A 13,735-nucleotide genomic window follows, 5' to 3' on the forward strand; every position below is an offset into this window, starting at 1 on the left:
AAGCTGGGGGGTGGGAGGGTGTGCGAGGGGTGGGGGGTGGGGTGCTGAGGAGTATGTCAGATGCTGCAAGTCTGCCACTTACAATAATGTCACTGATGACTTTCAATTTTATTATTTACATAAGTGAAACCTTAGTTCAAAACCATTAAAAAACCCCTTGTGAGTTTAAAAAAAAACCAATTACAACTTCAACCAAAGTGATTTGGTTGGCTTTAAAATGGAAGATCTCTCAGCTCCAATTATTTTTCATTTCACTTCAAGAGGCTGCTGCATTTTTGTTCAGCACAAAATGCTCTGCACAAGCAGAAGCAGGTTTCTTCACCTCTAGAGGCAAGCCATACTCCTCAAGGAACAGGCAGCTGCCACCGTATTTTCTATAGGAACTTTGTCTGCCTCTTACTCTTTTAGTATAAAATGTCTCAACAAATGAGTTGGTTTCTAGAAATTCAACAGAAGCAAATAGGAACTACCCGTCACCTAATATTAATAGGGACAGACAGGCATATTGTGTCTTTCTTTGAAAAGAAACACAATTTCTCTTTACCTTTTAATGCAACTGAGAATCACTGGCCGAGAGCACAATTGCCCAACAAGCTTTACCCATCAATTATATTCCAGCTCCATTAGCTGCTTTGCAGCACAGCTTCACAGGGAGGTCATGTAAAAGCACCAACACACAACTTTCGCCTTTTTAGGACTTAAATAAGATGCAGTTACATCAAAATCTATCTTCTGAAAATGGGATCTTGAAATGAAAAATTATCATAACATCCTGTAGTAGCATGCACTTGTGTCAGAACAACCACAAGGCACCATGCACCTCTGGGATGCTCCTTGAGGATGGGCTGCAAACATTCTCAGAGGGGAGCAGGGTGGCATTCTGCCTGCCAAGGACTACATGGTATTGCCAGCCTCCAAAATCCACAAGTTTATTTTCTATCTTTTGTCTGTAGCACCTCCCTTCCAGTTTTTGTGCCTTCATCCTATGCTGTGGTCACATTTTCAAGCTTGTCTTTGGAATTAGGAGGGTAAAAAAAGGGAAGTGAGTTGACATAAATCTTTTTGTTTCACAACTGCATCCTTGGCTGGCTTGGCCTTGCATAGGAGTTGGGTGAAGGGATCCAAAATGCCCAGCAGTTCATGGTTAACAGTAAAACAGTGCAAACTGGCAACACTCCACTCATTAATTAGCCTTTCTGGAGCTGTGATTTCAACAGGAACTTCAGCTTCTGAAGTGATGCATCTGGGTAATGTCACTGTAAAAATCACAACTGAGTCCTCTGGGAATTGCTTAGTAAACTGCCTCAGACCAGCAAATGGCTAAAAGATTACACTATAAAGCCTTATATTTCTCTGCTTCACTATCCAGTAAATCCCCCAGAATATTTTATATAGTATTTCTGTCAGTCTCTTACTTTCAGGCATGCTAAACAAGACTCTCCCCCCCTCCATGCCTGTCATTTTGCTGAGGATATCAAATTAGTTTAGTATATAAATAACAAACAGCTCCAACACTGATAAAAATCCTGCCTGGGTCTGTACGGCATCCTCAACTCAAGTAAAGGAAACACTTGAGAAGGAAACACTAATTGTGTTTTCATTTATGAAATGCAGAGTTACAGCTGGAAACAAGTAAGAAAAACACCCACTAGTGCTCCACAAAACGCTAACAGCAGCTATAGTAAAACTGCATTATTTAAAAATCACTTAATTCCAGACACCTTCTATTCAAGACTTCTTAAAGGTCTGGCTCAGGATCTCTCTGGGCCTCTGATAAGCATTTCATTATAATTCAGGAATGCAAATGTTGCACATTATATAGAGGATCAGAAAAACTTATTATTACAATAAATTTCCAGCAAATAGTAGAACAGCTGACACAGCTCTTTGGAAATGATTAAATCAACAGACGTGGTGTGTAGAAAAGATAGATCTTCAAAACTGGATGAGACCGCAGATTTGGCTGAGATAGTTAATGCTCACATCAAATCTTGGGGCTTGACTTCTTTGGAAGGTTATAATGTAAAGGATGTTGTAATGCACTTGGCACTGCATATACATTTCAGCGTATGGACACATTCATCAAGAGTGTCGCGGGTGATTCCAGCTCTCCTGTGGAAATGGCTGGAGTTACTCAAGATAACATTAAGAATGTTTATGTGGAAACAGAAATGCAGTAAATCTGATATAATGAAAAAAAAAAATCTCTGTAACTTGGCTGTATATATCATGCATAAAATGTACCTAATATGAGAATCACTGTAACTGCGACTGAAAACGTGGCTGCCACCTCCCAGATGTGAAATTCTACATAATTACTATCAGAGGGAGCTGTAGATATCATCATGCTTGAGGCTTTGAACCTACAGAGTTTAACATGATATTCTGTGATTGAGAAGATAAGTGCAAAACTGTTGATAACAATTTTTTCAGATAAAGCTGCAAAAGGAAAGAACCATGAAGGGAACTGATAACGAGCCACTCAAGCCACAGGCCAGGCAAGATGCAAGCAAATACAACACAAAGCATCTGGAACCAGAAGCAGAGGACACTCACGGGGAAGGAGCAGTTCTGGCAAGGACTCACATGCCTCAACAGATTATCAGCGGCGTGTGAGACTTTACAGGGCAGAATAATCCTAGTTTCCCTAGGCAGAGAGGAGCAAAGACCTGATGCAGCCATGACCACAAACAGAGTGCATTTTAAACAAAGCATGCACAAAGCTCACTGCAGAGTCACAAGAAGGATAAAAAAATAAAATGCCTATAAAATGTCAAGAAACTGAAACCCTTCAGCTTGAAAAGGAAAGGTGGAGAACACTGAGAGGTGACTGCACCACAGAGTGTATGAAGTTACACATGAAAGCTTAAAAAAGGGGAAAAACTTGATAAAAGGAGTCTTTACATAGTGGGCAAATATACCCTGAGATACATGGATAAGGATTCAATTGGATTTATCAGAATATTAAGAGGAAAAAATATCTTACAGTTTGCAATCGGAAAGATGAATTCAGTGTTGGAAGAATTTACCAAGGGCAGCAGACTCTCCATGATGGGTAGTTTTGAATCAAGACTTAAATTTCCTTCCAGAAAGATGAAGGTTTTAGGTTCAAACCTGAATAGCCCGAATCCATGCATTACACAATGCTGAGAAAGACTAGAAAGGACTCTGGACTGCCACAACCTATTATTTTTGCCTGAAGACAGGATCAGCCATGAAATTGCCTCTACCAGCTCCAAAATCCTTAAGCACAATCTATCCTGTTGCTTTGCTGTCCTTGTTGTTCAAACCTTTTCCTAAATGTCTGATCTAGAATTCTGTCAAAGCAATTTAAGACAACCCCTTCTGTCACTACTCATAAAGAACCACATTGTCCTATTAGCTCTGCAGAACCATTTTAGTCTAAAATTCCAAAGTGTTATCACAGTCCACTCTTTCCCAATCTCCTCTATTTTCTCTTTTCTTTTTCCACCTTTTCAATCGTTCCTCACAGATCTTTTTTTTAATATATATACACATCTAATAATTCTCTTGATTTTCTTTTGGACTAATGAACATCTTTCCTAAATTTAGGTACTCCCAAACTGGTAATAAAATCCATAGTGTGAATGTGAGTACGGAAACCAAATAACATAAAAAAGGTAATTTAGGCGGTATGCCTGATCCCACTCTTCAGTAACTAAATTTCAAGCATTCATCTCCATTCTAAGAATATCATATTAGCAGATGAATGAAAGCTAAAAACTCTATTATGCTAAGAACATGGGAAATCTAGAGAAATAGATTTTGAATCAGATAATGTTAAAACTTGGGGAAAAAAACTTATGGTAGAGCATTTATTAAAAAAAAATAAACACCCCCATAGCCCCCCTTTAGACCACGCAGAGGTCAAACTGCACATTAGTTTTGTGCTTAGCCTTCCATCAAGTCACAGTTAAAAATCATTACACACGTCATTAAAAAATGTGGTATAAAAATGCAAAAAAAGCTGTAGGAGGGATCACAGTACCAAGTGGCCTTTCATGAAAGGTGTACTTTACAAGGCAGACCTCACATGAGGGCAGAAAGTGTTTCATGATGTGTTAGCAAAAAGTACAGATTATACCGAACACACATAAAGACACAGTGTTAAGGCCCTGTGTATAAGTTCAGCTGACATTTCCCGACTTTTAAGAGCTTATCCAGAGAGTAATAATTTTTTCATTACCATATTTTTAATGATATTTCCTATGTGTGTACAGGTTTTTTTTAAAAGAGAAAAAAGTCCAAAATTACTTTAGCAGATAATCTTAGGCTGCAATCGTTGTTTCACGATTTTGATTTGAGGAGGCACTGAAAGAGCCCGATCCCTCCCATAGCTGAGCTGGACAGAACCAGCATGAGCTGACTGAACCACTGCCTTTCATGCCAAGTACACCTGAATTTGTGTTCAAAGGGTCAAGGACACTGAGCATCTTATTATGCCTGCTCCAGGCATTTGCCCAGCATGCTGTTCTCAAAAGCTTGTGGAGCACAGTTAATACACATCACAGGTCCTGTGCAGAATTACTTATTTCAGAGAAAGGGAGAGACAAGAACCCTCAAGTTAATAATAAATCTGAGTCTTTTGACAAATATTCCATGACTCCATTTTAAGTCAATGAAACAGGATCACAGAATCACCCCAGTTTTACTGACCTCTTACTGGTCTATACAAAAATTTAGAAGTGAAACTTTATTTCCAAATGAGTGGAACAGAGACACATTTATATGTTTAGTCATGGCAAAGATCTTTATTTGCCTTAAAAAATGGCAAATGCATCCTTCAACCCTTACTAACTACCAACAATCCAACATGCAAGGATTTCAAACACCATGCTAACATGAGCACAGTCTGCTGCTGGTTTCACATACATGGCTCATCTGCGTGACACACAGTCAAGTTAATTCTTCAAGATTTACCACTTTTTCATTTGTTGGTTATGGACACAACTTACAGAGCCCAAGAACGGGAACACTGTAACATCTAAGTGCTGTGTTAAACTGCAATTTATAAAGCTTCTTTTGCATTAGAAAACCCACAAAACTCATGAATATAACAAAAAAACCTCCAACTGAACAATATTCAGAAGTGAAATTCAGTTTTGAGCTTATCCAGACTGTCAATCTCTGCCCTCATACAGCATGTGATTTACTGCTGCCCACAATTCAGAATTCAGGTCAGAGTTGAAGGGAAGTGTCCAAACTGACCAGCAATGCTGCGTGCAACACTGTCTGTCACTACAGCAGCCCGATTTACTCATTTTTATTAGTGTTGGCCATTGAGTCTGTTTTAAAATGTAACATTAAAAAAAGGAAAAAAAAATCAGTAATGCTGATACAGACTGTCTACCAAAAAAGAAAAACAAGAACTGTACTCATTAACTCTGCTAATGGATAACAGAAAACCAGAACTATTTCCTACGTTGGCAAGTACCTTCCTAAGCAGAAGACCCAACAGATCCTCCTCTTCTCCCCAAAACCTGTCTCCCCATATCCTTCGTGGAGAGGGTGAGAAGGACACAGCAGAGCTGGGGGTAGCATCCAAGTGCTGCACAGGGAGGTGGCTGCTGGCTATGGCCCAGCAGAAGGTCCAGCAGCTCTGTTTTTCTTGGCTTTCCCTTCAGCAGATTCATCTGCAGCAGCATAGCTGTCTCCAAGTCTTCTACTGACTTTCCAAATTTGGCTAATCGGTTCAGAAATTACTGAGGAACTAGGCGCGGGGGAAGCTGGAAAAACACGCAGAACAGCTGGAACTGCTGTATGAGTCTCCTTTCCTTAGAAAACTATGCTAAAAGTAAAATGTCCCCTCCCCTCAAGGACATGCACACAGATATTGAGCTGTGGTTGAAAGGAAGAAGAGGGCAGCAGCCCAACAGTGCAGAAAAGATGACTCCTCACATACTAATGCCGGGTGATAATTCATCCTGGCTTCGAACAAATAAGACATACTGAACTGAATTATAGGGGCTAATTAAAATGTAAAATTGAGTCCAGGCTTTATCTCTGCATCTCCTTATCACATCATATGAAACTTTGAAGGAGATCATTCCCCTGTGTCCTTTAACTACTGCAGAAAGGAAAAAATTCATGGGTCTAGTGAGACATGGAAAAGCCTGGTTCTCTCTCTGGGTGGTCTTTTTAATGCTTCTCCCTCCTATTGCTTTACCTGACCTAATCAACCAGCAGTTAAACAAGCAAAAGTCACTTAACAGTCACTGACAGAGGCATATCTTCAGGTTTTCACACATTTCTCTGTAACACTCATTTACCTCAAGACAGGAGGGAGCAGACAAGCTTCCCAATCTGCTTAAACTGGGGTCCATAAGTGCGTGATCAGAAGATAACAGTTTGATGCAAGAGGGGGGAAAGATGCCTCCCTGCATCAAAGAGAGTTGCACAATTCTCCCCATCCCTGACTCATCCTGACCCAAACCCATGGCCTCACCACCCCCTGTGCATTCCTGCAAATGTTCTTTTGCTTCTCTGAAATCTGTGACACTTGGAGCACACACCAAGCATCTTGAGTAGCTGCCCAAAGACTGTTACAGTTACTTAAATCTGCAGAAGATTACTAAGAGGTCAAGTGGGGCTTCTCCACAAACTTGAAGCTTCTTCCTGCTTCATTTTTTTCTCAGGCTAAATAAATAGATGACAAGTGGCATTTATGATAAAGCACAGTGAACAATCTGCAGCTATCCTGAAATAGCTTTTTGTCTCTGCTGGTTATTTCAGTTCTTCACAGCTTCTGCACTCAGACACTGTACTGCCTGGATCTACCAATAACACCTAAAATATCAGCAAATGCATCAGCATATAAATCTTCACCTCCTTAGAGTACAGACCTTCTTTAATACCTGCTTCCGATTAATATTTTAGATGTTTTTCACGGTAACATTAGAATAAAAACTTCAATTCAGAAAGAGACTTAAAAAATAAATCTATATTTTTTTCTAAGTTAATGGCTCCCATGTTTTTTTAAATACATGCAGCATTGACTTTGAGAAGGAATTGAATATGACAGGGATAAATGATAGCTGTCACCCTGGTCCTGCAATGTGCCCTTGTGGGGCACACATCCCTCCCTGTGTGCAGACAAACCTCCCAAGTTACTGAGTTCTGCACAAGGGGAGGTGGGTACCTCTGCCCTGACCTGAACACAGCACAGGTTACGACTGACAACTTCTAGAGCTCCTTAGGCATGTGAGAAAAAGAAACTCCCCCCCACTCCCAAAGAAGACTTCCTTACTGTTTCTTGTTAACACAGGTCAACAGATCTCAGCGTTCTGAGAGCACACAAACATCAAGGGAGATTTTCTGGGATTTTTTTTTAACTATTCAAAGAATTTTCTACTCTGCAACATCCACTGCAGCAGGACAGCAGCTGGTGATTTTGCAGGCTTCATGTTGTTCATTCCCCCCCCTCAGTTAACACATTTAAAAATAAGGAATGAAGGCTGTTTCTACAAAAGTGAAAGTGAGAGCAGGGTGAACAGTGACTAGGAAAGGATCTAGGAAACACACTGGAAAAACAATTCACCTTGAAAGCCCAGATTGTTCTGGCACAACCAGACGTATACACATGACGACTGCACAAAGGGTTTTTTGCTACTGTATAAAGCACTAGTGAAACTGAGGCAAGTCCAGAGTGCAGTTTTGATGTCTACAATGAAGACTATAGAAGTATTGGAGAAGTTTCAGAGAAAAGTCCTGTGATCAAGAGAAGAATACCTGTGATCAAAAGGGAGAGTTAAAGGTGTTTGGAGACATCAGCAGCAGACAGATGCAGTAGGAGAAACATCAGGAAACAAACAAAAAAAAAAGAAATATTTCAGTCAGCAAGGAACAAAGCCAGAGAAATTCATATTAGAAATTAGCCATAATAATTCGACAGTAAAACTGACACACAACTAGAACCAAGCGCCCAAGGAAGTGGCAGAGGCAGTGTAGCTTGATGCCTTCAAACACAACTTGGATGCTTTCATGGAGGACTTATGAGAAATATACTCTTTCCAATCAAGAGCAAGGAAATCCCACGCTTGGCTAGCCCCAGTAGCAGCAGCCAGTCCAGCACTCAGGAGGAAACAAGCAGGATGATGCTTGCCAGAACCACAGCAAAAAGCAAGTACAGGAAAGTTCAAGAAACAGCACAACATTCCCCAAAACAAATGGTCCCAAAACGGACTGGGTGGAGTAGCCACCCTACCAGACACTGGGTCATCTCCTAAAGCTAGTCTTAGCTGCACTAGGAGAGACTGGGAAGAAAAGCTGCAAACCACTGGGAATACAAGCTTTCCCTGTGATAAGTGCTATGCAGAAGTTGACTCACACCTAAGACGAGCAAGAAACTTTTTTTTTTATTTAAATCTTCTGTATGAAGCAGCATTTACTTAGATTTAAGCTGTAAAAATTAACATAAGACTTGCTTTAATGCATTTTTTAAAGATCAGTCTTCTTGTCTGCCTCTTTGCACTACTGTGGACTGAGAAAAGATATTACTGAACTAAAAATATGAAGACGTAGGAGACTAAATGGGAATTCATTTATTCAGCTGAACCAGCAGGCACTCTTAGAATGCTGTTCAAAAAGGAGGGGGAAATGGCCCTGGCAAGCATTCAGGTCAGGATGAGATTTTCAAGTTTTTAGAACTTTGATCAGCAAAACTAATGGTGCCTCAGGAACATGCATATGCTCAAATTCACCGCTGAAGGCTTAGCTCACTTCCACTAGAGATTTTTTTCTGGAAAGAAGATACAGTCTCTCTTTCCCCCCCCCCCCTCTTTTTCCCAGTTGGAACCAATCGTAAGTAAGTGCTGTGACGCTTTTCTGAATAATCAGAGAGCTTTAAGTGATGACAGGTTTATAAGCAGGTGCAGGGTGTAAAGGGGGGAAATCCAAGTGATTTGTCATTGCTGCTATCCACATCAATGTTGTCAAACAAAAGTGAAGTTTATTTTTCATACTACTGTTTGGGAAGCTGAGGAAGCACCAATGAGCAAAACCAAAGCAGACTCCTGTTTTGCAGGGCTCTGCTTACTTTTTCTTCTGCTTCTTTAGTACCTTGGTGATGTGGCCTCAACAGCTTAACACAACAGAGATCTTGAAAGCACTCAAGCAGAGAAATGCAAGGCAAGCAAGAAGAAAGTCATTTTGTCCCAACAGTGACCTTCAAGCAAAGATAACATGCCTTCTCTCTCCTGCCAGTCTGCCAGCTCAATACACACAGGAGGAAGGAGAATAAAGCATTCCTTATCCCTTCCTGCAAACAAAGCTTGGTTTCAAAGGTATAAAACACCAAACGAGAAGCGAGTTTGATCACTGGACTAATGCCCAGGATGGCTGCCCCTGCAAAACTCCATGATTTCCAGTAACAGCTCTGCTACAACAGCATGTAGAAAAGCCTCATCCCTTTCCTTGGAAAAGAGCAAGGGGTTTCACCAAAGTAGAAAGTTCACCTTCAGACTGAACTTTGGGCCTTTCATGGATCTGAAGCTGCCCTCGGCCTCCAATCAGATGTTGTTGTCTCCTACCCACCCCTGCGCATCCACACCACTCCCCACTGCGCCAGCTGCTCATGGCAAGCTGCTGTCTCAGGTCTTCAGCTATCAGCCAGAAAACACCTCATTGATACTTTGGATCATCATTCTTTTAGTTCCTGGGGTATTGAACAACTTTTATGTTGAGCTGGCAGAAAAAAGAGCTGGGGTCAAACAGGGAAGAACTGTATTCCATAGACAATTTGAGATCGCTACAGATGGTCTATAAAGGAATGGTTTAAAAAAAAATCAAGCATAACTAAAAAGCTGAAAGTGTTTATCACACGTTTAAATCACATTCTTGAAATTTCTGCAATAGTGGACACTCCAGTTCCTAATGAAATTCAGTTTAAAAAAAAAAAATCACCCTAGACCTAAGGAACAGACAAAGTGTTCAACATGCTACTTCACTAGTAGGTGTAATACCACAGATACATTTTGCAACTAAAGAATAAAACTTGCAATTTTTTTTAATTTACTAGAAAAAAACCCAAGTTATAAGCAATGTTGATGGACTTCTGTGATGTCTCACTTGAAAAGTTCATCAGCCTTTTTTACCACTCTGCATCTATTAGTTAAAGCAAATCTCTCAAATAAAACCAAAAATAAATTTTTCATGTTTGCAAGGAACAGCCAAGAAGGAAGCTCCAAATACTTTTTTACTTCCTATATAAGTTTTATTTATTTTCCAAAATTTGTATTGGAAGAAAACCAGAGCAATTTAATCTCATAGATACACTACAGAAGAAACGTGTTACCTATGTGGCAAGGAAGCACCTCTGCATAGCAAATAGCATTTTGGGAGGAGCAAGAGGTAACAATGTTCATCTTTTTCTCATGAACTGAATGTTGTACACCATCTCTGAAAAATCAGTTTAACCAAGAAGCATCCCTTTAACCCTCAAGTGTTGCTACTTGTTTGATCTTGAATTTTGGCAGAGGGAAGAGATCCTTTACCACAGATGTAAAGTCCTATTCAAATGAGTTTCAGTCTTTAAAGAAATGGAACTCTCATGAGAACAGATAAACAAAATTCCCATCTTCCATGTTAACTCCTTGTTTTCACGTAACGAAATCACGCCCATGGTTAAGTTACACACCAAGGGAATTTTCAATTGCTAAAAGTATTTTATTTTCTAAAAAAACCCAAAATAAAACAACAGCCACAAGTTATATCATTTCTTACTACACTGTCTACGCATGCCTAAAGCCAGAAATGCAAAGGACAGGTACTGACATTCCCATGTAAACAAAATGCTGGCACGGTGTCTTGCAAAGGTCTGCAGAAAATTCACACTTCTACAAAAATTTATCTAAATGTGAGAGTCCAACCTGGTGGCACAGATGCCATGGCTCCTGAATAGAGTTTCCAAACGAAATTTACAGCCTAGACAATAACCATCTGCAGTCAAGTTTTAACCTCTGTGTCCTGGCCCTATGCTAGCTGGCATCACTCATTCACATCCTTCCAAAAATTCCTCAGAAGTTTCATCCAAATTCAATTTTCTTCACATTCCATGCTATAAATGTCTCCAGAATCTTGGTGAACGCTTTTAAATAGCTTGCAGAAGGGACTGCACTCCCAAGGACAGAGCATAATCCATTTGCATGGTTTATAAATACTTTTGTGAGAACAAAATTAAATTGGTAAAATCATTGAAGAATCGTTCATTCTAGGCACAAAACTAATGAACTCAGTGGAGTTTTCAGTGTCTCATATTAGTATCTCACTACACAGAGATGAAACATTCTCAACAGCGTGCTGCCATTTTTAAAACACGAATGCACAGTTTAACCCAAAGTTACCATCTCATGTTGTCTGGAAATGTAACAAACCAAGGCAAACCCAGAAGCAAAGGTGTACAACAGCACCTTGGCTTTCCATAAGTATGTGGCAAATAACTCTGTTGTAGCAAAGAGTGCAAGAAAAAATCCAAACCAACCAACTCCCCAGTGTGACTTCCAGGACAAGAAGGGAAGAAAAAGAAGGTAAATTGTACTGTTATATGTAAAAAATGAACAATTTCTATGTACTACAATTAACAGGAATCAATGAAAAAGACTTTTATCTGAAAAAATGCCTTACCTTGAGAAGTTGAGGAAATGAACATGTCTAGTGAATAAATAGGGCTGCTCAGCAGTGCTTATGTTTTTAATCAATTCCATCTAAAAAGAATTAAGAAAACAAATTTTCAATATCATGCAAATGCACATTTTGAGACAAGTATTACTCTCAAACAACTTATTATAATGCAGTTTTCAAGTCTGAATTACTCAGGAACTCCTTCCCCACTATCTCTCCTTAACACTGTTAATCAGAGAATCATGGAATGGTTACGGTTGGAAAAGACCTTCCAGATTGGGTCCAACCATTTATACAGCCCTACCAGGCCCAACACTAGACCATGTGTGGGACCCAGTAGGGCTAGGTGGGCCATATGGACCAATCAAGAGAGCACAACCCCTATTCAATGTCTGAACAAGAATGGTTAAGCCACAGACACCATCCTGCTATCACAGAACTCAGGTACTTCTAAAAGTGTGTATCCATTTAAGGAAAGGTATAAACTGAAGGAAAAACCTAAACCCTGCCTAATCCCACACCAGGCCTTTGCAAGTGAAGTGGCAACTGCCCTCTGAAGACACAGGCTGTATTCACCAGGATGTTAAAATGCCTGAACCTGTTAGAGAAAGCAGCAGCTGAGCCAATGACCATTTTCACAGAACAATAAAAACTGCCCACATTGCCAAAACACTGATTGATTTACCTGTTTAAATATAGAAATCAGCACTTGCCATTCCTTTTACTATTGCAGCAAATAAAGAGCACAAATTAAACAGGCACTTCTAGAGAGATGATGCTAAATTGTAGTTCAAGCACATTCCCACCAATTATTTTTCTTTTAAAAACAATATTTAATTTCTCAGATTAGTAAAATGGAATAACATAAACAGCATATTGAAGACTGCACACCACAGATACAATTATCTATCTCGTGGAAGCTGAGCTCTAGCAATGGTATAGAGGAAACCAAAAGCGTCTAGTGGAGCATCATGACAGAGTGTCAAGATGTCCTGGTTAATTTTGGTTCCTTATTATTAATTCCCTAATATTTATTTTCAGATTTTCCATTGTGTGCTGAAATGCAGGCTCTGTTATGGACACTGAATACAAATGCATTTGAAATGATAGGTTTATGGCCTTTACAAACCAGGTAGTACAAAGTAATACAGAAAGAAACAGAAATTTATAAACCGGGAGAAAAAAAAATGAGAGGTGAATGAAACTGGTTTGAGTCATATAAATTAATGTACAAAATGGAAATACAACTAACGAGTCATTAATAAAAAAAAAAAATCTTAAAATTTGAATACTGTAGCTGGGGTCCAGCCTGTAGTGTGGTCCAGAAAAACTGACTGGCATGTGATGAATTTCTGCACTACAAGCCTGAAGAGCAGAGTAGAAAATTCTGTCTGTGCCATAAGAAATATTAAACTATGTTTAAAGTACAGCATTTGTTAATTCTTTTCCTACTTCCCAGTTTTGATATATTGATATTTTGCCATTGTTTTTACAATATATGTCACATTTATTAGTGATTCATCTTTCATCCTGCATTTTTTCCCCACGACATAAAACCTGCCCTCCTCTTTCAGACCACATGAGCTATAGCCATTTAACTTCTAGGACTGAACAAAAAAGTACACACAATAATATGCTCTTCCCTTCTTTTCCTCTGCCTTCAGCAAGTTTATACACATACACGTACGATGAGCACTGAAGCGAGCAGTTCAGTTTGTCCATCTTCTCTGGCTGCGTCTTTTCCTGTCAAACTAGTTCAAGTACATCAAGGCATATTAGGCACAGGCCTTGTATATCAAGACATATTAGGGATGAGAAACTAAAACAAGGTATATTAGGTCTGAGGAAGGCTATAAACCCAAGGGATTGAAACATAAAGAAAACCACTGAAAGAAAGACAACATGAAAGGAAAACAGAAACAAGAGAAAACAGAAAATTTGTGATTTAAAGAAAGAAAAAAGACAGGAAGGGAATAGTTCCCCTGCTTTAGTTAGTGATATCTGGACTCTGGATTGTTTGATTCAAGTAAAAACAGGTCTTTATACAGCTCCTTCATAAACGCTAAGAGCAAGAAATTCATGAACTTGCAGAGCAGAG

At 39.5% G+C, this 13,735-nt stretch overlaps 1 protein-coding gene across 1 annotated transcript in view; it reads right to left on the reverse strand.

Moving 5' to 3' along the window:
• UST (uronyl 2-sulfotransferase) overlaps window positions 1–13,735 on the reverse strand; it is a gene marked incomplete at its 3' end in the record, with an annotated part of 159,190 nt that overhangs the window by 59,551 nt on the left and 85,904 nt on the right. The window contains exon 4 of the mRNA XM_084261925.1: window positions 11,641–11,720. Within this exon, the coding sequence (XP_084118051.1) occupies window positions 11,641–11,720 (80 nt within the window). The remainder of the gene's footprint in view (window positions 1–11,640; window positions 11,721–13,735) is intronic.

Source organism: Gallinula chloropus, assembly GCF_964237585.1.
Source record: "Gallinula chloropus genome assembly, chromosome: 3".
In the NCBI taxonomy this organism is placed as follows: domain Eukaryota; kingdom Metazoa; phylum Chordata; class Aves; order Gruiformes; family Rallidae; genus Gallinula; species Gallinula chloropus.